Source organism: Trachurus japonicus, chromosome 3, assembly GCF_045865225.1.
Source record: "Trachurus japonicus isolate A0001 chromosome 3, Traja_1.0".
Lineage (NCBI taxonomy): Eukaryota > Metazoa > Chordata > Actinopteri > Carangiformes > Carangidae > Trachurus > Trachurus japonicus.
The window spans coordinates 31219705-31239467 of NC_140909.1; the positions used below are offsets into that span (position 1 = coordinate 31219705).

Consider the following 19763-nt stretch of genomic DNA (forward strand, 5'->3'; position numbering starts at 1 on the left):
TGGCAGTTTGTTGAGGAACGTTCAGGGCAATATGCACAATAAAAGTTTCCCAAAATACCTGTCACAGTCAATAAAAGGAAAATTCCCAATCAAGGAAAAAGAAACTGAGTGTGGTCCTACCTCAAGAGCATGTGTGTACTGCTCTAGTTTCTTGTCAATCTTGGACACAGCAACAGGTGGTGGAGTCTTTTTTGAGTTGCTGGTGCTTTAAAAGAAAGGATAAATTACTGTTCATATATATATATATATATTTTGAAGAGAACAGTCTTCAGAAATTACCATTTATACTTCGACAGACACACATAAGCTGGGGTAGACTTAGGGTTACACAAAGACAACTCACACATACAGGCGAATTCCAATAAATTAAAATAGCTATCATGAAAAGGTTAACTTTTTCAGTAGAACAATTCAAATAGTTAAAGTAATACATTATATGGACTATTTACACACAGACTGAAATATTTCATGTTTTTATTTATTTTAATTGTAATGATTTGACATTTAATGAAAACCCAAACTTTAGCATCTTAAAAAATTAGAAGAGCGAAAATTTCACTATTGTAACCTAATGGTGTCACACTCCAGTATCAGCTAATTGATACAGTACAGTAGGCTTAGGCTACACTATCATGGGGAAGACTGCTGACCTCCATGGTATTGAGATGCTGTTTAAGATACATTTTCTGCAAATGTGCAAATTTGATGGTACGTATAACTGAAACCTTTTGCAGACATGTTTTAAACTCTGTAAAAAAAATCCTCTGCAATGGTCAATATTTAATTTAGTACAGTTTTCCCACATAAAGACTCATCAATAATGGATAAGGCCTTGAGCCCCACCCACCAACTAAAAGAAAGAGCAGAGCATCAAGATGGTTAGAGGAGGAAACATCAGATAGACACAGCCACATGTTTGGGCCTCAGTCAGAACCAGACTCAGAGGAGGAGACTGTTGAGACTAGAAGATGGGTCCAAGCTGTTTGCATGGTTAGCATCTTTAAGAGTGGTTAAGACAGTAAGGATCTTCTATTTGTTTAGGTTGTTTGTTGCCTTTAACTAGCAGTGGCTGACACAGTGTTAGCAGTTGGGCTAAAGCTAAGATTACTGTCTGTACTAACATGGTTTTAGCCCCACCCCCTTCAGGTTAGGGGCCAATATATATAACCAGAGGGCAGAGATAATGGGACAGTTTCAGAGCCTTGTAAATAAACAACATACAGTACAATGCTGTAACAAAGTCAGTCATGATGACAATGTGTTTCTTAACATTTTTTGCTGCACATGAGCTAAATGCATCAGAGGGTAAAGTTTGGCAATAACAAGTTATGCTTCTTCCAGTCTGCACTTGTTTTTTCTACCTGCATCTAAATTAGATCTTTGCTCTCCAGGAGGCAGAGTGATACCAGAGGCCCAAAGAATCTCAATGATTGCCTCAAAACCGCAGAAGAGTAATAGATTTCTGAAGCTCTGGTTTGCTCTAAGCTGAGGTTTGCTCACTGAGGGTAATAGGATTGTTGCATTATTACACTGCTCTGTCATGCTTTTAAATCCATCTCACAGCAAACAGACACAGACTCACCTTTTCCTCAGAGACTCAGTCCTCTCCAGGATCTGAGAAGAGAATGAAGAGAATCAGTGGTTAAAACTGATTGTGAATCACACATGGGAAATGGCCAACAGTAACACTTTATTTATTGAAGCAGACTGAGGTTTAGTCCTACAAACTGACACAAAGACGTTATTTGTACAAAATAAAAACTGACATTCTTTTTCATAGTGCAAAGCAGAAACTCATGTTCCTTTAGTGGATGGTTTTGAGGCTGGAGTTTACAAGAACCCCACGAATCTGGAACATGGACTAAATTAAAAGGAGCTGTTCCACAAAGAGACTCTGGTTCTGTTTATTTCACTTCACTGTCTTTTAAATGACATAAGTAAAGTGGAAAAGAATAGTAGTGACCTGTAATAGTTTAGCATCAGTTGGTAGTTGTTTCGAGTGATTTCATTCCTCTTTGTTGAAATTTTTGTTGGATTTTTGTCTCTTCACTGAGCATCATACTTACAAAAAAATAATAACAGTCACTTTAAACAGAAACATTTGGTAATCAATATTCAATATTTTAAGGCAGCTGCTGATCTTTGACCCTGACCATCTTCTGTAACTGAACTCACTGTGCATTTTCCGTCTGTTGAGACTCTGTTGTTTACTTCATCCTGCAAAGATACAAAGAGCTGAGTGAGTGGTCACTGCAGGCTCCAGCAGCTCTGACATGTTTGGTGAATGTTCCCACATTTCTAACTTTTGTTGTCACTGAAAATTCGGCCCTATGTTCCCACAGCCCTTTGGTCCCACCATTGGTTGGGTTTAGGCAATGAAGAAAGGAGTTGGTTAAGTTTAGTAAAAAGACCAGGTAGAGGCTAGACAGGCCAGTTAGATTAGAGTCCAGATAGGTAGAGAGAGTCCAGTGGGAACATAGGGCTGTGGGAACATGGGCACGCTCCCAGTGTAAGTACATCTCAGTTTCTGCTGTTTCAACATTCAGTGACTTAACAATTTTAAAGCAAATTGTGACACTGATTAACAGTCAGCTGAGACATGGGTCACTTACCGGGTAGAACTGTATGAGGAGTTTCTGGTGGAGCAGCAGGGAAAGAGAATGAAAGCAAAAATAAGCAAGGTCAACACAAGATTACAGAAATATTTTTTTTATCATTTGTTGTTGGGAAATGACATCACAAAGTCACAGATTTCCTGGCTGGCTTTAAGTTTCAGTTTCTGAATACAGGCTGTGTGCATTTCTCTTGTTTATGAGACTTCGATACTTTCACAGTATTATTATACGTAGAACCTATACCTAGACCTTTATTTATAACCACACTACACATGGGCATCTAGACTTTACTATACAGCAGAGATCTGCCAAAGTGCCTTTAAAGACCTCCAACTCATGCATACTCTTTGAAATTCAACATTTGTAGACAAAGAAAAATGAATGTAGCTTTAATTGATATTTGAATCAGAGACACTTTATTGCACAGTTGTATGAGGTACCTTGAACGTCGGGCTCATGGGACCATAGCAATTTAATGGCTCCTCGCCTTCGCTGCTGCCGAGAGAAACTGCAGATGTTGTGTTCACCTCCTCACTCCAATTTCTGCTTTCCACTGAGATCTATGGCCACACCAACACACAAATGTCAACACAATGTCACCACACTACACATCACACACATGAGCTATCTGAGAAACTGAGACTACGTTTTGAGGCATCAATCATCTAGTGCTGGTACAGATTTTGTAATACTGATATATTATATTTTCTCTGTCCATGCTCTCTTTACATCATGATTAAAACTTTCAAACCTCACTCAATCACTCACTCTGCACTCTTTACTGGAAAAGACTAATGAATAACTGGCAGATCGCTGGTGCTAAAAGTTGGAATTTGTTGCAACATCTTATACACCCGAGCTGAAGCAGCTTTCTTTTCCTTTTATTACTTTCAGGTTTGTAGCCAAATTCCTCTGTGAGGTTTATAATAAGCCTTAGTGTGTTTGATGAAATATTCTATATAACACTGGGAGACGCAGGAACATTTTGGAGTGACGCCAGCTCACTCAGCAGTAGATGTAGCAAAAGAATGAATCCCTTGTTAACACCCCACTACGTGAAAGTGCTTGACAGGACTCTCAACATGTGTTTTAGAGATTCAATAATGTAAAAATGCAAAAATCATCCTTATGGTGGCACTGGTGTGATGACATATGGATATTAAAGTTGTCCTGGGCAGCACTATGAGGTAATGTTTTTACAAGTGGGTCCCTGTTGTGTTTATCCTCGCGCACATGCACAAATGACACAAATCACTTTTCTGCCAACAGTTTCATGTTATTCCACTTAAATTATTCCACATATAAACTGAGGCAGGTTTCAGACCAGTAAGAAAAAAAAGGCATTTTTGTGAATGTTTTATGAGGAAAGAAATAGATCCAATATGTTTGTTGTTGAGGACATGCACAGTATGTTTTGGTGAGTAACACTGAAAGTAAACAGAAGTCCATGGAGCAGCTTGGATATCAGAGATATTTAGCTGGTGCTCAACACCCTTTTTGTATTTTGATAAAGATTAAGAAATAAACTAATAGAGTGTCTTGTGAGCAGTGACAGAAATCCTGGAAAAATACTTAACCCATGTATGTAGAAACAGTTGCTCCTCTGGGGAGAATGAATGTGCTGAGTAAATTTTATGGAGATTACATCATTAGATTTTTCAAAGTCTGTTGCATGAATAAAAACTTTGTTGTGAGAGTTGTTCTAGAGCAAAATCCTCTAGTCAGCGGAGCAAAACAATTCATCCTCTGGGGATCCATGAATGTCTACAGCACAATTTATGGAAAGCAGACTGTCAGTAAAATGTTGATCTGAAGAAGTTCTGATCTGACAAATAAGCTGAGGAGTTATCGTCTTTGGTGACCTTGAATATTCACAGTACATTTAAAGCAGAAGTAAGTGATATATTTGTGTTAATATAAGTCTTAAATAGTTATATCTTCCGACAGCAATCACTTACATAGAGTGTTTGGACCGAAACACAGGTCTGTCAGTCCCTCTGCTCTGCTCTGAGCCGAAGAGAAAACATTTATCGTATCCTACAGTTTTTATCCAATGAGGAGAGAGAACGGCATGCAGGGCTGTGTGTGCAGCCAAGGAACGCCGTGAATGTGGCGATGTAGGGACGAGGACTGTTATGGTGCGTTCAAGGAAACTCGTATTTTTCCGACCGTGAAGTGGTACCAGTTCGATCTGGTACGAGTTCACCGGTCGGAAGTTACAAGTGGCCGTTATAGTGACTTTCACCGGTAAAACAGGTCGGAAAAACACGAGTGGGTTGCCTGAAACGCTACAAAGTCGTAAGTTGTGACTTGAAGCTGTAATTTACGATTTCAAAAGCCTGCCTGGAACGCAGCATTAGCGAAAACGACCGGACCACTTACTTCTGCTTTAAGGACTATCTGGATGTAGTTGCAAACATATTTTAAAGTTGACTGATGGATGTTGGAGCAAACAAGCAACTGACAACTGTCCTTACTGGAAAATACTAGTTTGCAGTAGTGTTAGAAAGCCAACCTTCTCTGTCATCTTGTGCTCTGCCTCCTCTTCCTCTTCCTCTTCCTCCTCCTCCTCCTCCTCCTCCCTGTGCCTCCACTCCCTCCTGAGGTGGAGGTCTTCTCTCTCATCATGTGTAAAGCTCAGTTCTTCTTCTTCTGGATCGTCCTCATCTCCAGGGCTCTGTTGGGTTTCTGCTGACCTCCACTCCCCCTGCAAAGTGGGCTGTACCTCTTCTACCTTCTGTACCTCTTCCTCCTCTACCTTCAGCTCCTCCTTCTCCACCTGCCCATCCACCCTGCAGGTCGCTCCGCTGTGAAAAGGAGAAACCCAACTGCTTAATTTAGGCAATGTGGTACTGATCAGGGCAAACACTGAACCAAGAGAAAAATAATCTTGAGACAACAGTTGGGTCAGAAAAATCTGTCACTTGACACAAAAAGAGACAGGGCATATCACACCGTGGTCTCATCGTCCCTGCCGCCAGGTAGGACGTCCTGTCTGCCGGTTGGCCCAAGGCATTCTGCAGTCTGGTGTCCTGTTGCAGAAAGACAGATGAGCTATATGATGTCCTCACTTCCTTTTTGTTGCCCAACATCTGAAATAAAAGCAAAGCAGGTTGGCTTCTTTCTCTAAAAAAAAGCGATTAAGTTTCAGATTAACTTCAGCTACTGAGTCAAACATTACTAATACTGTTAAGACTGGCTTTCAGATTCATCGCTACCTCTTCATGGAGACAACAGAGGCCTACTCTGAGTAGCAGAGTGGTTTTAACTGTAAGCTAAGCTGTAATTCTTTTGTTGTGATGACACTTAAGAATAAAAGAGTGATGTTTTTTGGTTTGCACTCACTTTAATCACATATTCTAGTGAGCACTATTTCCTTTCTAATGATGTAATGTTGGCACACATGTGAACCAAGTCTCTTGTTCTTCAGTGTGTTCTTGCCAAGTATAAAAAAACAAGTTAATAAAGAACGTCAAAGAAGTACCTGCAAATAATTACAGTGCTGGTCATGATTACTGCTATTATGTTCACATTGAATACTTAAACAACACTCATAGTCACGCTAGCATCTCAGCAGCACTGCAGCACTGCACATCAAGCTAAATGCTAACAACAACGTGGCTCATAATGATAAAACTAAATTTGAAAACTTTAATTCTTTCTCCTCTCCTGTGTTTTATTTAGAGTGTTGCTCCACAATAAGATTTTTTGGGTGTATATTTTTCTTTAAGAGCCAAAGACCATCTCTGTAGTTCTACATCTCCTCTTTCAGCTTCTCTCTGGCGCTCTAATAACAACAGGTTGGTGTCAGCAGAAGAACAGAGGCTTAGAGCCTCTCTTCTGATTGGCTGAGTGTTTTCTGTGTAAGTCAATGAAAATAGAGCACATTTCAGCTTAAATACCCAGACAAACCAAATCCTCTAAGTATTGGATGGTGGGTCCATGTGGGCAGCGCCTGGTGACTGCTTAGCTGTGACATCACAAAGTCACAGAAGTCCTGATGGCTGGTTTTAAGGTTCAGTTTCTGATACAGGCTGTGCATTTCTCTTCTCAGTGGCTTTTCTACTTTCACAGTATTATTACAGAACCTAGACGATCTATAGTCACACTACACATGGACATCTACCTTTATACTGTATGGAGCTTTAAATTACTATAGCAGTGTAGATGTCAGGTGGCTCAAGGAAATCCTTTCAATCCTTTCAGTTGTGAATATTTCAGTCTGGCGGTGACAAATCAAATGGCCTACAGATGATCAAACTGCACCACTGACATAACGATATTGAAATAGTGTAACAGTCCCAGGGCATCTACCATGGCTTGAGTGCAATGTTTTTTGCCACTGGATCTTGCTTGAGAAACTTCATCCTCTAACCTCTGACCTGAGTGACTAAGAACCAACTTGACATCCCAACACTCCCAGTATTGATCGTTATACCTTCTCTGGAGGTCTTGTCGAAGCTTCTGGGGGCCGACTGCTTCCTTCTGGTTCCCATCCCTTCTCCCTCTCTTCGTCTTCACCCTGCCGTTTCCCCTCCTCAGACTGCGCTTTCCACTGTGGTGCTGAGGATGTCTGCTGCCTGGCCCTGCTGTCATACTGCGCCTCCTGCTCGCTGCGGTGCTCCAGCCTGTGGCTCCAGTCACTGAAGCCCTCATCCTCCTCCAGAACCAAGCAGCAGCTGGGCTTTAGCTCCTCGTCCAACCTGAAGAACAAATTGAGAACAGTTACCTTAGAGGACTGGATAAATGTACTTACTGGCTTGGATTAGTGGGACTGAAACTGTCTCTCTCTCTCTTTCTAGCCAGGATGAATCCTCCAGTGGAAACGTCTGAATCTCTGTGGATGGATAAAAAACTCAGAGAAAAGCCATGCAAAGTACAGCACAGTGCTGCAGCATGACACACACCAGAGGAAATGAAGACCATATGTAGTGTGTGTGTATTTGTGGGTTGACTGCAGCTCGTAAATAGTTTGATCCAAAAAAAAAGAAAAAAAAGAAAAAGAAATCAAGGCTACTAGCGTTCTTAAAATGATACATGAACTTGAAACATTGTCCTCACTAAAAAACAGATTTTTTTTAAAAAATACTGATGATTCATAAACAAATGTGAACTGAATAGGCCTACATTTCTATATTGGCTCATGGCGGAGAAAGAAGAGATCTGATATAGTACTGAAGTAAAATTAGAAAAACCACAGAGTAGAAATTAAAGTCCTATGAAAATATTGGCATAAAAAGAAACTAAAAACTACCAAAAACTGATGAAAGAGAACAGTCCATTTCAGAATAATAGGGCAATTTATATTATTGGATCATAGTTAATACGCATTCAAGTAATTTTACTTACTTTACATACAACATTAACTCTTATCTTAACATAATAATTAAAAATGGCTTTTTAAATTAATCGATCATTTGTTTTCTTTTAAACCCCCAAAATGCATGTTTCCTTTTTAATCATTTTAATTTAAACTAAACTAAATTATATTATTTAGTTTTACATATATGCTCTCACAGTCCACAGATTCAAAATCTTTATAGTCTTTATGGCATGGCATGGCATGGCATGGCATGGCATGGCATGGCATGTACTAACAAGAGTCTGTTGCTCTCAATGTGACTGTCACTGTTTGTCCAGCTCACTTCCTAACAGGGCGCAGAGGGGAAACAACTTTCTGCCACCTCCAAAGACACCTGTCTTGTGTCTACAGTCCTCTAGCTGAAAGATGACTATATAGCTAATCAAAGATGGTGCATCAGAGTGTGAAGGTTTCTCTGCTGCTGAGTTTATTATCCAGGTCACTGAGTGTTTCTAATGTCACTCAGAGGTCTCGAACAGGGCACAGTGTTGAGCGAGGCAGCAGGTGGCAGACAGCTCCATTGTGACAGAGACAGTAACCATAGAAACATCAAACAGAGCCAGCCTCTTGTTTCAGGTCAACTAATATCAGCCGACTGAACCTCATCGGCACAAATCACCCAGAAAACAGCTGATGCTTTCTCCAGTCGTTTGCATTTGCTTAGTCAGATTAATAATATTCTAATCTCCTTACACAGGGAGCCACAACGCTCATCACTGAGCAGAGTATTTGATGAGTGTTTATTTCACAGATCTGTGAGCCTGTTTAGCAGCACAGTCCCAAGATATTTCCCCTGAGACCTCATCTGACATCAGAACTGGAAAACTGATGCAGCCTCCTCAGCTCGTTTACCTGCTGCATCATTACAACAGGTCCTTTCCCCTGTAATCAGCACTGTAGTCGATGGAAAGTGAGCTTCAACATGGACAGTTCACTCATTTACAAAATCTGTTTAATAAGACAAAGGACAAGGGGATCAACTAGTTATTTTCATGTATTTTATTGACAATTTCCCATTATTTTACTGCTGTGCTGCACTGAGGCCATTTTTAAAGTTATCATTGCTAAATGTTTATGCAAATATGATCAACTGATTCATTGGTTAATAAAACTTTTTACTCCCCAGTATCGGTATCGGCTCCAAAAATCCTCTAATATTCAAGCCCTACTTATGGTGTTAGGTGTTATGAGAGGAAGTGCTCTAGGAAGAGAGGAATCTTCAAGAAGATAATAATAACATCTGGTAGCTTGTTCCATCATCGGGGAACCACAAACGAGAACAGTCTGGACTGAGACTGCCTTGTGTGCATCCAATCTGTGATCTAAACACAAACAAATGTTTCGCCTCACCACCAGAATTCAACACGCAGGATCAGATCATTCAGACTGAGTTTTAAAAGCAAGGACACCAGTCAGAGGTTTTTATACAGCCTGGTAAATCAGATGTCTTTCGGCTCCTTACTGCTCTTTAAATTTTGATAGATCATTCATTACCCATTCCTCAGTCATTACTGACAGCTCACACAGACAGACTGCATACCGTATGCATGCACGAACATGGACACGGATTGTAGCCTATTAGTGAGGTGAAAATCTTTGTTTTAAACAGGGTAGAGTAGCAGTTTAAGTGTGGCACATGAGAGAACCCCGTGGCAGGCACAGTGTGACAAAACTAAACTAGAAAAAATAACTGTAATCTAATAACTAGCCTATTAAAAATAATTGTAAACCTCTGTTTAGCTAAACTCAGCCATGCATGGACATAAATGGATTTTTAGTAGCTACATGCTCTTTTATGCACTCTCGCTCTATAAAGCTTTTAGCATCGAGTGTTGAGGTCATCAGTCACGGGACGAAAAGCTCTTTCAGCTTCAGCTTTACTCAATATGAGACAAGTGAAGTCATACTCACTCCATGTTTTGTGTGACGTCGTTGTGATGGGGCGGCTCTGGACGGGGGGGGCTGCCCTCTCCCCTCTGCCTCTCCCTGGCTCTCCTCCTCCGCTCCCTCTCCACCTCCTCAGCGTCCTCCTGGCTGCGCTGGGCCGTCACCCTGCAGTCAGCACAGACAGCAACAGACCATCAGCACAACTCCTGCTGCAGGGGTCAGTTCAAGTTCAAGTTTATGTATTCACACAGTCCAGCTACGTATTCAAAACTCAAAATTGAAATATTCCATAAAGTGAATTTCACTTTGGCATATTGGCTATATTTCTGTTGCTTTGATCGATGAAGCTGTGCAGTAGTGTCAGAAACTGCAGTTCCTCTACTGACCACTAGACTGTATCTCCAATAGTGAATCAGTCTCCATAGACTCCCATGTTGAAATGTCCAACTTTACAGCAGAAATAAACATGTTTACAGCTCAGTACAGAAACAGCTTTGGTTTAGATTTATTAAGGCTTCAAGATATGAAAAAATCAAGGGTGTGGTCACCTTGAGTGACGAGTGGTTGACTACCACAAACCGACATCTGCATTTTTAATTTTGCGTTTGAGTTGGAGTGGCAACAGTGGGGCAGATCACTCTCAGCTTCAAATAATCTTACAGAATGTGTTTGATTTTACTTGATCATCTGGAAATATATTAAACTTTACTGCTGTGAGAGACACAGAGCATGATGGTTAGAAAGCTGGTTTTCGTAAATCCCTCCCCCCTTATGGGTTACAGATACACTACAAGGGTGAAAGTATGTGGATGTGGAACATCTCATTCTGAAAGCATGATCGTTAAACTGCTGCTGTAACAGCCTCCGCTCTCCTGACATCAGGCTCTCCACCAGATGCTGAATCCGGCTGCAGGGATTTACTCCCAGTGAAACACAAGATTGTTAGAGAGCTGATGTTGGGTGAAAACATATAACTTGTTCCAGCTCATCCCAGTTCACTCCTGTTTCTTTTAAATAGTTTCTAAAACACGTTTCTTTCACAGACAGTAAAAGTAAAAAGAAAAATCCTGTTTAAATTTTCACACATTTTCCAACATTTCTTACTTGTGTGTCTACTTTTGTTTTTAACAACTCTTTATCTTTGCATGGTTTGTTGCTTGTTTAATGTTATCCTTATGAAACACTTTGTAAGCTAAATATGAAAGTACTATGTAAATCAAAAGGATGCCAAAATCCTATTATTTTTTTGTCACAAACAAAGATGATGAGTCATGGCTCCAGTCCTGGACTGGAAAACCAAACCTGCATGATCAGAGTTTCTGACCCGGTGTCACAGCTCTAGTCTTGGTGAAAAAACAAAACAAAAAAACAAACTCTTGGTGGCACCGGGAGTCCGCAACACAAACGTGCCGGTGAACCATAATCTCTTGTTTATGACAGATAAAACTACACAAATACACACATTGTAACATGATATCCATCAACCCACCGCTTGAAAACAAATGCACACAACCGGGAGGAGGGTTAAAACAGCGGAGAAGTGCCGACTACTGGCTCGTACAATGTAATGGTCATTGTCAAACCCCTTTTTTATGGAAAAGCAATACTTGTATTCTGCACCCCTCTAAACGCCCCGTGGATGTATTATTTTTGAAAAAATATAGCTTTTCCTTATTCAACCTTTAACTACAACCCCAAACATACTTTTTTTGTTTGCGCTGCAGAATTACAGTTGTACCATTTAGCAGCAGACACTGGCAACTACATCAAATTGAATTCTGACTGCAGTGACTTAAAAGGCAATTCCAGGCAAATTCAACCTGGAGCTATTTTCCTATAATATTTGAGGTGAAAAGAAGGAATCTGAAGATTTTCTTTTTAATGTCTCCTCATTTGCAGTAGTTCTGTCTGTCCCCGCATCCGTAGCGATACAGGGGCAGACATAACTACTGCAAAACAGGAGCAATTAAAAAGAAAATCTTCAGAATCCTCCTTTTACACCGAAAATATTAGGAAACTATAGCCGCAGGTTGAATTTGCCCGGAATTGTCCTTTAAAAGAGGTTCGAGATACTGACAGAAGTGCCAAAAATGTTGCAACCATTCCCTGTCTAAATGTAAAATTTGAACTATCATATGAGAAGCTAATTGACTTACTGACCTGCTGTGACGGACCCAACAAGCATTTGAGAAATTGCGTGAACATTTTGTTGCACAGTGTGAAGGGCAACTTCAGTTTCTATTATTAATGCTTGAAAAACATTTGATATTTACTTTTATACGAATGTAATGTTAAACTGAGAAGTACCACGAGTTGTGGTACATGAGTTTGTTTCAGCTGACAGCAGCTGAAACAAACTCATGTCACATAATGGAAACACTCACTAACACTAACCTTAACCCTTGTCTAAACAGCACCAAATGTTGTAGCATGAGCAGGATATATGTGTTTCTGTACATGTTTGTTGAGAAATGAACATTTTAATCATGCCATATGCTGTACCTACCACTTTGATGCCCAACTGCTCATTAATCACTTGACAGATTGAGACTGAGAAATCTCTATGGAAAACTTTGTGTGAGGTTTTTTCACAGGTAAGTGGGCTGAAAAATCAGAGGAAAAAATGAGTTTGTCTTAAATAGAAAGCTCATTCACTTCTTCTGTATGATCGGCTTCAGGTTCCAGGGGGCGGGGCTTGATAACAATAACTCTTTTTATTGTCCAAGCACATCTGGTGGAGCTTGAGCCAGCTGCTGTGCTGTTTCACTTAATTTCAATCTCTGGAGAGAAACAAAGAGAGAGAAAGCGGGAGGGAGGGGAAGGGTGGAGGTGAGGAGATGGAGGAGGAGCAGGAGAGAGGATGGAGAGAGATTTTAATCCTGCAGACCTCCGGATCGCCATCATACTTATGGAGGTCTGGAGAACATCTTGTCAGAAAACTGGAATAACAAGAGCTTTGGAAATATTCAGTCAGCCCTCTGATCGGCTGTTAGCAAGAGATCGTCCACTGCTGAAACCAGAAACTGTTGTTGGACTTTGGTTGGCTACAAACAACTTTTCCAAAGTCTTATGTCATTGTTTTTAAGGGAAAAATCCAGTTTATCACAAATGGACCCTTTTTTTAATCAGTCATGATGGGGTGGTACAAGTTCACTGCAACACTGATGAAAATAAGTTGGGTGGAAAAGAAGCAAAAGACATCAGGGAATCAGCGAGTTTAGAAATAAACTTATTTCAAAGAGAAAGCTAAGGTCATTATTTCCAGTACTGTTTGTAAACCTCCATCACTGTTCTCACCTCAGTTTCATATGCATTGAGAAATTACCACAAAAGACTGAGTACCTCCAAACAAAGTGAACGGAACAACCTGGATGAGTTTCTTCCATCTGTGCAGTTTTGTTATTACTGGTCAAACTGAACGAAAGTTTGAAATACATGACAATAAATCATGTACGTGCTCATAAAAACAGACTCTACACAAAGTGTTTACTGTGACAGAAATGTTTATGGAGAGATGGATACCCATCCATCCTTGTAAATTATATTTGACTTTTTTTTGCCGTTTTAGGGGACAAACAACAATGTTCAAAGAATTAGAAACAGTCACAAAAAAAGACACATATTCATTAAGATGCACAACAATCCATGCTACAGGTAAGGCCAACAATACATGAATTAATAAATATTTTGAAATATGTTGTCTCTGGTCTTAATCCAGACAGAGATTATATTTCCTAAAAACATATTTGCTGTTGCAGAGTTGTGTAAAAACAGTTTTTCTATGAGACAGATTTCACTACCTGCATCAAAACATACAGTGAAACTCAAGTCGATTTAGATGAGGCCTGTCTGCTTTGCCTTACTTGCACATTTCTAAAACAATAAATGGCTTGACAAAGGAGAATGAGCAGAGAAAAGTCTAAAGTTACATTGAATTTAAGAAACTGGAGTTAAAAGGTTGCAGGGAGCGACATTGTTCAGTAGGATTTACAGTAGTTGTTAGCTGTTAATTGAGAATAAAAGGAGCCATGAACAGGAGTAGTGGTTTAGTGGAGAGATATAGATCAATGTAACTACACTAGTGTTGTTGTGTGTCACTGCAGTCACTGTAAGACAATGTGCTGAGATGCAGTGGAGATAAAACATCCCTTTAAAATACCTTAAAACCCTTGATTTTCTGTGATGACTGCATTGATGACATGCATTTTTTTACACAATAAATTTGTTTGGTTCTTTGTGCTGTGCAGTCTAACACACTGCCACAGCAAAAGAAAACACATGACTCAGTGAGTCACAGACCACATTGTTAAAGCAAACTAAACTTTGTCACACAATAATCAAGTGGGTTTTTAACAGCGTTTAAGGTTGTAATGTGTTCACTTTTACAGCTGGCACTTAGTTTGGCAGTATATAAAAGGTGAGAAGCCTGGAGAAGGTGAGAAACTCTAGTCATTCTAAAATTTGGTATATCTTTGGCAGGTAGTTGTCTTTGTTGGGAGGTCTGACTCTCTTTGGAAACATTAGAAACAATCTGCTGGTAAACGCAGCTTGTGAATTTAATGGTGTACGGTTTTCATTAAAAGAATGCATCTAACATGAGGACCATTTATCTTTGTACTGGCCAGCTGCCGGTTGAATAAATGCAAATGCCTTCACCTAAAAATATGATTCATTTTCCAAGCATGTCAACCCCTCCGCTCATCAAACATTTGTCTTGGTGAGATCATCACAAAAAGCATCTTTAATATCCAAAAAGACAAATCCTAATATAAAAGGCCGATCAGGACACTTGTCATGGACATTTGGGAGTGAAACAGACTGCGGTCCTTATTATGTGGGAAAGTGACCTACATAAGATCATGCTCACTGGAGATGCAGTGGGAGCCATGTTGGCAGGAGCCAGTCTTCAGTTCACTGTAAATCGATTTGATGTGTGACAGGCTTGTTTCAGACTCTCACTCAGGACATTATTTGGGTGGAAATGGGTCCAGTGGGAAACAGGTTTCATTGTCTGGACCTCATCATCACTGCAACAACAGGAAGGAATATGAAATCTTCAAAGCACCATGTCAGTGGTTTTGCATGTTTTAGTAGTATAGTGAACTAACCATTTCACCAAAGCGTGACATGACTTTTTAAATTGATTCTCCATTCTAAGGGTTGGTGCCATGACAGAAAGACATTAGCAAATAAGTCTTTGTATTAATGCCACAGTTTATACTTAGCTACTTCCTGCATCTTTGACTGGTTGGACAGCTACAAAGATCCATGGGCTGGGTTAATACAGAACAAGAGGTGGTCAAAGTTGAAAACTTTGCAGAATGGACACCTAAGTTTCTAAGGTTTTTCCAAAAAGTCACAAAGCTGCTTGTTGCCTTTTCTCTTATTCCAACAACAAATGCACAAGGGGCCTCACTGCAAACACTCATGGCTCATTGGAAGCAAACAAGTACAATGTTATCAACAATCACGTAGCTAATTAGCTGACCAGCAGTGAGAATATGATCACATTTGTGATTACAGTGCTGGCCCAGATCACAGCGGCAGCAGGCACATTTATTCTAAACCATCATCTTCCTCAAACCTTTACCCTTAAGGTGCTTTTGTTACCCAGACTCTGGATGTGAATCATGGTCTTGCGTGTCCAGTGATATGAATAATGGTGTCAAAATAAACAACGTTACTAACGGCGCTACTTTTTTCAGTAACAAGTAAACAAAAAAGTAACTGTTTCCCCCGTTACAACACAATTACAGTTACTGACAATAAGATGCGCCGTTATCAGCGTTACTTGACTCAAGAATACCATCAGAAAATAATACACCCGTTTAGAGAGGAACTATATAAGTCTGGTCACTTTTCCTCTGTGTCGCTAACCCTCTGCCTGGCCATGTGCATTTGTTTACAACAAAGCTGGCAAAAAATCAATACAGTAGCCTACATGGAGTGGTGGATGACGTAACCCTCATAAACAAAAGATTGTTGGTTACGGAGCGCGTTTGTGTCGTGGTGCCGCAGAGACGAGAGCTGGGACACCAGGGCGGAGCAGGAAATAACGCTCACCATGGGACCTCAGTTTGGAAGAAATCTCTGTAAGTGAACGGGACTTTAACTTAGTGTACTTTTTAAAAGTAACGTGCCCAACACTGCGCGTGTCACAGTCCTGTAGTTTGGATACCATCCATCCAGCTCCTGACCTCCTGGTGACTGTGCTGTCATTAATAAATCAAATTAAAAAATATGTTGCCTCTGGACTTGAACCAGCCAGTGATTATGTTTCCAAAACAACATATTTGCCATTGCAGATTAAATGAATAGAAACTTTATTTCTGAGAGACAGGGTTGAGAAGCAACAAGTCTAGACCTGCAAATATCAAGAGACATTACGGGAAAAGTATAACTCAAGAAGATTTAGACGAGGCATGCTGTTACAATGCATTGTCTCTGCAGGCTAGTCTGGTGGTACCTTGAAGGTCTGCTGGATATTAACATGATGCTGTGAAGCATAAATGTGAAAGGAGGAAATTATGGAGGAAATCTCTCTGATATGCATCACTTTTTCCACCATTTACACAATGAGGCAATGGAGGCCTGGGGAACGGCATTTTCTTTGTGTGTGTGTGTGTGCAGTAGGGTGGGAAAGGGGGGGGGTTCAGGTCTCCGCCAGATGATGTCATGGCCATTAAGGAGGTTGCAGCTATAAAAGAAGCCATTGAACTCTGAGTTCAGTGTCATTTTCGGTGAAGTCACGCAGCAATGTTCCACCGATCATCGAGGAAACAACAACCTCACTGACAACAAGGAGCAGTAGTTACGAGACGGGTGCAAATGTGAAAAACAGCTCATGAAATTAGGCTGGATCAACCAGGACAGACTGTATCAGGTGTTCAAACTAAACCAATACACAGAATTTAGCAGAGAACAAAAATTATGACAACAGATGGTTATATTTATCAGAAACCCAGGGATTTACCCTTTAATTTCACTAAATGAATCAGGTCTCCATACAATGACAGGTTGCTTCTGGAAAAAGAGAGAGTGGGAATGAGGTAAAGACAATCAGGGCGTTTTAGATGAAAGGAGAATATACTCTGATTGGTTTTGTAAATATCAGGTGCTTTTATGCTACAACTCTGGGAAACAAATCTAAGTGGTTCAAACTCATATGGTTTTAACAGCCTTTTTCATACCATGTAATTAAAGAGTAAAAAAGGAAAAGCAGCCGCACAGTTTATTACAGCCCACATACCTTATTATTACTGCGTAATGAAAATGCAAATTATTAGGTTCCTCATTCAAGTTAAGTCATGTTCATCGGCCTATACTAAATGACTTCATTATGTTATAATTGTTCCCTCGCAGGTGACAGAAGAATCATCTCATAGCGGTTCACAAAAACACATTTTAGAAAATATCAAAACATTTCTTGACATGACTTCTGAATCATACAATGAAGAATTTGCTTTTTATCCTCCACACTGTATTGATATTAAGTGAGTGAAGGACATTTGTGGATGATGCCAAATAACTGCTAACTGTTGATGTTGACGGTTTCTGTATTGATATAAATATTTTGATTTAGTTCTTAAACTCAGTGTATTCACAGCAGGTGTGAACATATCAGTGTAAAATTCCCCTTTGTCTGTTAAAAAGAAGTAAAAGAAAAAAACTGTGAATAACCAAAAGAAGACAAAATGAATGTAATCACACTACAATAGTGCAGGACTGGGTCAAATTATCTTTTTTTTTTCTCTCAAATTGTGATTTGATGGTGATCATGTTATAAACACTTCATTATCATAAATGAAGGATTTTAAAATGATTTTATCTTTTTTGTGTGTTTTATGCTCCAGTTTGCATTTTTTCTGGGTTTAATTTGGCTGCAGATATGTGGATAAGAAATGAGTTCAGTTAAAGCTGAGAAAGAAAAACAAGCGATCCTTCTCTGGCAGGTCTGGAGAAAGTTTTGTCCTCCAACGACGCCATAACACTATAGACATTCAGTATTTTATTAACTTTTGGATGTATTAACTTTAACTGTAAAATAAATTAAGCAGATAAGACATTAGTTGTGAAAATATCAAATGGAAAGGAACATGTTTGGTTAAACGACCCTGTCAGTATTTTGTCATTATAAACGTGGATCATTTTTCTTATTTATTGATATGTAAATAGGTTTGAGTTATAGAAAAGCTAATTTGTACAACTTCATTATTCAGGTTCCCAGTGAAAAACATTAATTGCAACAAAGGTGAGAATTTGATTAATGAAGTCTTGAAAGTTGATCCAGACAATTCCTACAGGATGATGAGTTAGGTCAGTGTGTTACTACGCCAAGTGCTGCATTATTAGTACACTGCTGTCAAATTCAAAATGTGGAGAAAAAGGGACTAATGAAGGAGTTGGTCAGAGGTTCATGCTACAGCACAATAATGAGTCACAACATGGGAGGAAAAGAACCAGACGGTGGATTGACATGATGGAAGAGCAGCACAGTCTCCAGACTTAAAGCACATAGAGCTGTGTTGTGATGAACTGCACAGAGGGTGAAAACAAAGAAATCTGCTGCACGTTAGCAGGAACTTCTGCAACAGTGTTCAGCTGCTGCCTTTCTTACCCCATCTTTAAAATAAATAAAGAGTTAGGGTTCTTAGGGTACTTTACTTGTTAATTGTATGCCTTCATCTCGGAAACACTGGGTCATTACACTGTGTCAATTTCAGTAACAACTGGAAAAATTGAGACGTTGTGAAACCTTTTAGAGTAGGCTAATATTGGTCAAACTTATAAACTACTCTCTCTTCCTCTCTAAAATGTGATAAACAGTCTAGGAAAGGAGTAACAAGTAGTGTTTCCCTCCGATCTAGAAGAAGTACAGAGTAGCAGGGAACTAAATTATTTACCTCTGTTAAAAAAAAAAAAAAAGTAAACAGAGATAAGTTGAATTCAAAAGTAAAATACAATGTCTTAGAATTATCTAAAAGTAAAGTTTATTTCCATCAGTAGTTTATCATTGTTTTCTTATGTGATGATGATGGCATACATCACAGTCTGTTTTTATTCTTGATCAGCAACAGAATTGATCAGATTCTGCTGAGCACACCTGCAGCAGACTGATGATTCAATCTGGCAGGTACCAGTGAGAACAAAACAAAGCTGTCATGTGTTAAACACATTTCTCTCTGACCTGATGAGGTTCTGCAGGAGCTGTCTGCTGGAGCTCCTTCTTCTGATGGACTCTGACATGGTGGACTGGACTGGGCTGGGTCCTGATCTGTGGTCCCAGGGTCTTGCTGTGGTTGTTGTGTACAGCCTCTGGTTCTGGTTCTGGAGTCTGAGACCCTTTCCTACAGCTGTTCTGCTTTTCTTCCTCTGTCTCTTTAGCTCATGTCACCCTCTCTCTCTCACTCACTCTCTCTCCTCTCTCTCCCTCTGTTTAGTGGCAGCTCTCTCCTCCCTCCATGTGTTTTTCATTGAAGCGTTTTAACCCACCCACCCTTACTCTAACAGTGGTCACGTGACTCTCCCTGGGGGAAAAGTAAGATGATATCATAACAGTGGATCAGTAACAATATTATATGCATGTGCGTAGTGAGCCTGTGTACTGTAGTTGTGCGTGTTTATATACAAAAACACATTTGAGAGACCGGCCCCTGTGTGACTCACTGCTCTTTAAAAACCCAACAGTGACTGCAACGTGAAGCTTGACCCACTTCTTTTCTTATAATATATATTGATATTTGCTATCTCTAACATGGAAGGCAAATGTATTAATTTCAACAAACCTTCTTAACCTGCAATTAGATCATTGTCCAGTTAATTTGTTAACTTCAGTTGACTAAATTTGTGAGTTTTCTTCTGTTCAGTTGAAGATAGAAGAGAAAACACTGGGAAGTTGG

The 19763-nt window shown here is 39.8% G+C and overlaps 1 protein-coding gene across 4 annotated transcripts in view; it reads right to left on the reverse strand.

Moving 5' to 3' along the window:
• The window catches only part of LOC146990170 (uncharacterized), a 32762-nt gene extending 13454 nt beyond the window's left edge, over nucleotides 1–19308 (reverse strand). For 2 of the 4 annotated variants that reach the window (XM_085770033.1, XM_085770027.1), the window contains exons 1-10: nucleotides 19052–19308; nucleotides 9889–10029; nucleotides 7054–7318; nucleotides 5571–5707; nucleotides 5131–5422; nucleotides 3056–3175; nucleotides 2613–2636; nucleotides 2176–2217; nucleotides 1583–1614; nucleotides 121–205 (exon numbers count right to left, since the gene is read on the reverse strand). In XM_085770033.1, coding sequence (XP_085626159.1) covers nucleotides 121–205; nucleotides 1583–1614; nucleotides 2176–2217; nucleotides 2613–2636; nucleotides 3056–3175; nucleotides 5131–5422; nucleotides 5571–5707; nucleotides 7054–7318; nucleotides 9889–10029; nucleotides 19052–19110 — 1197 coding nt within the window. In that variant the 5' untranslated portion in view covers nucleotides 19111–19308. Of the gene's footprint in view, nucleotides 1–120; nucleotides 206–1582; nucleotides 1615–2175; nucleotides 2218–2612; nucleotides 2637–3055; nucleotides 3176–5130; nucleotides 5423–5570; nucleotides 5708–7053; nucleotides 7319–9888; nucleotides 10030–12519; nucleotides 12645–19051 lie in introns of all 4 variants that reach the window. The other 2 variants (XM_085770035.1, XM_085770034.1) reach the window with 2 other exon arrangements.
• Nucleotides 19309–19763: the final 455 nt, after the last annotated feature.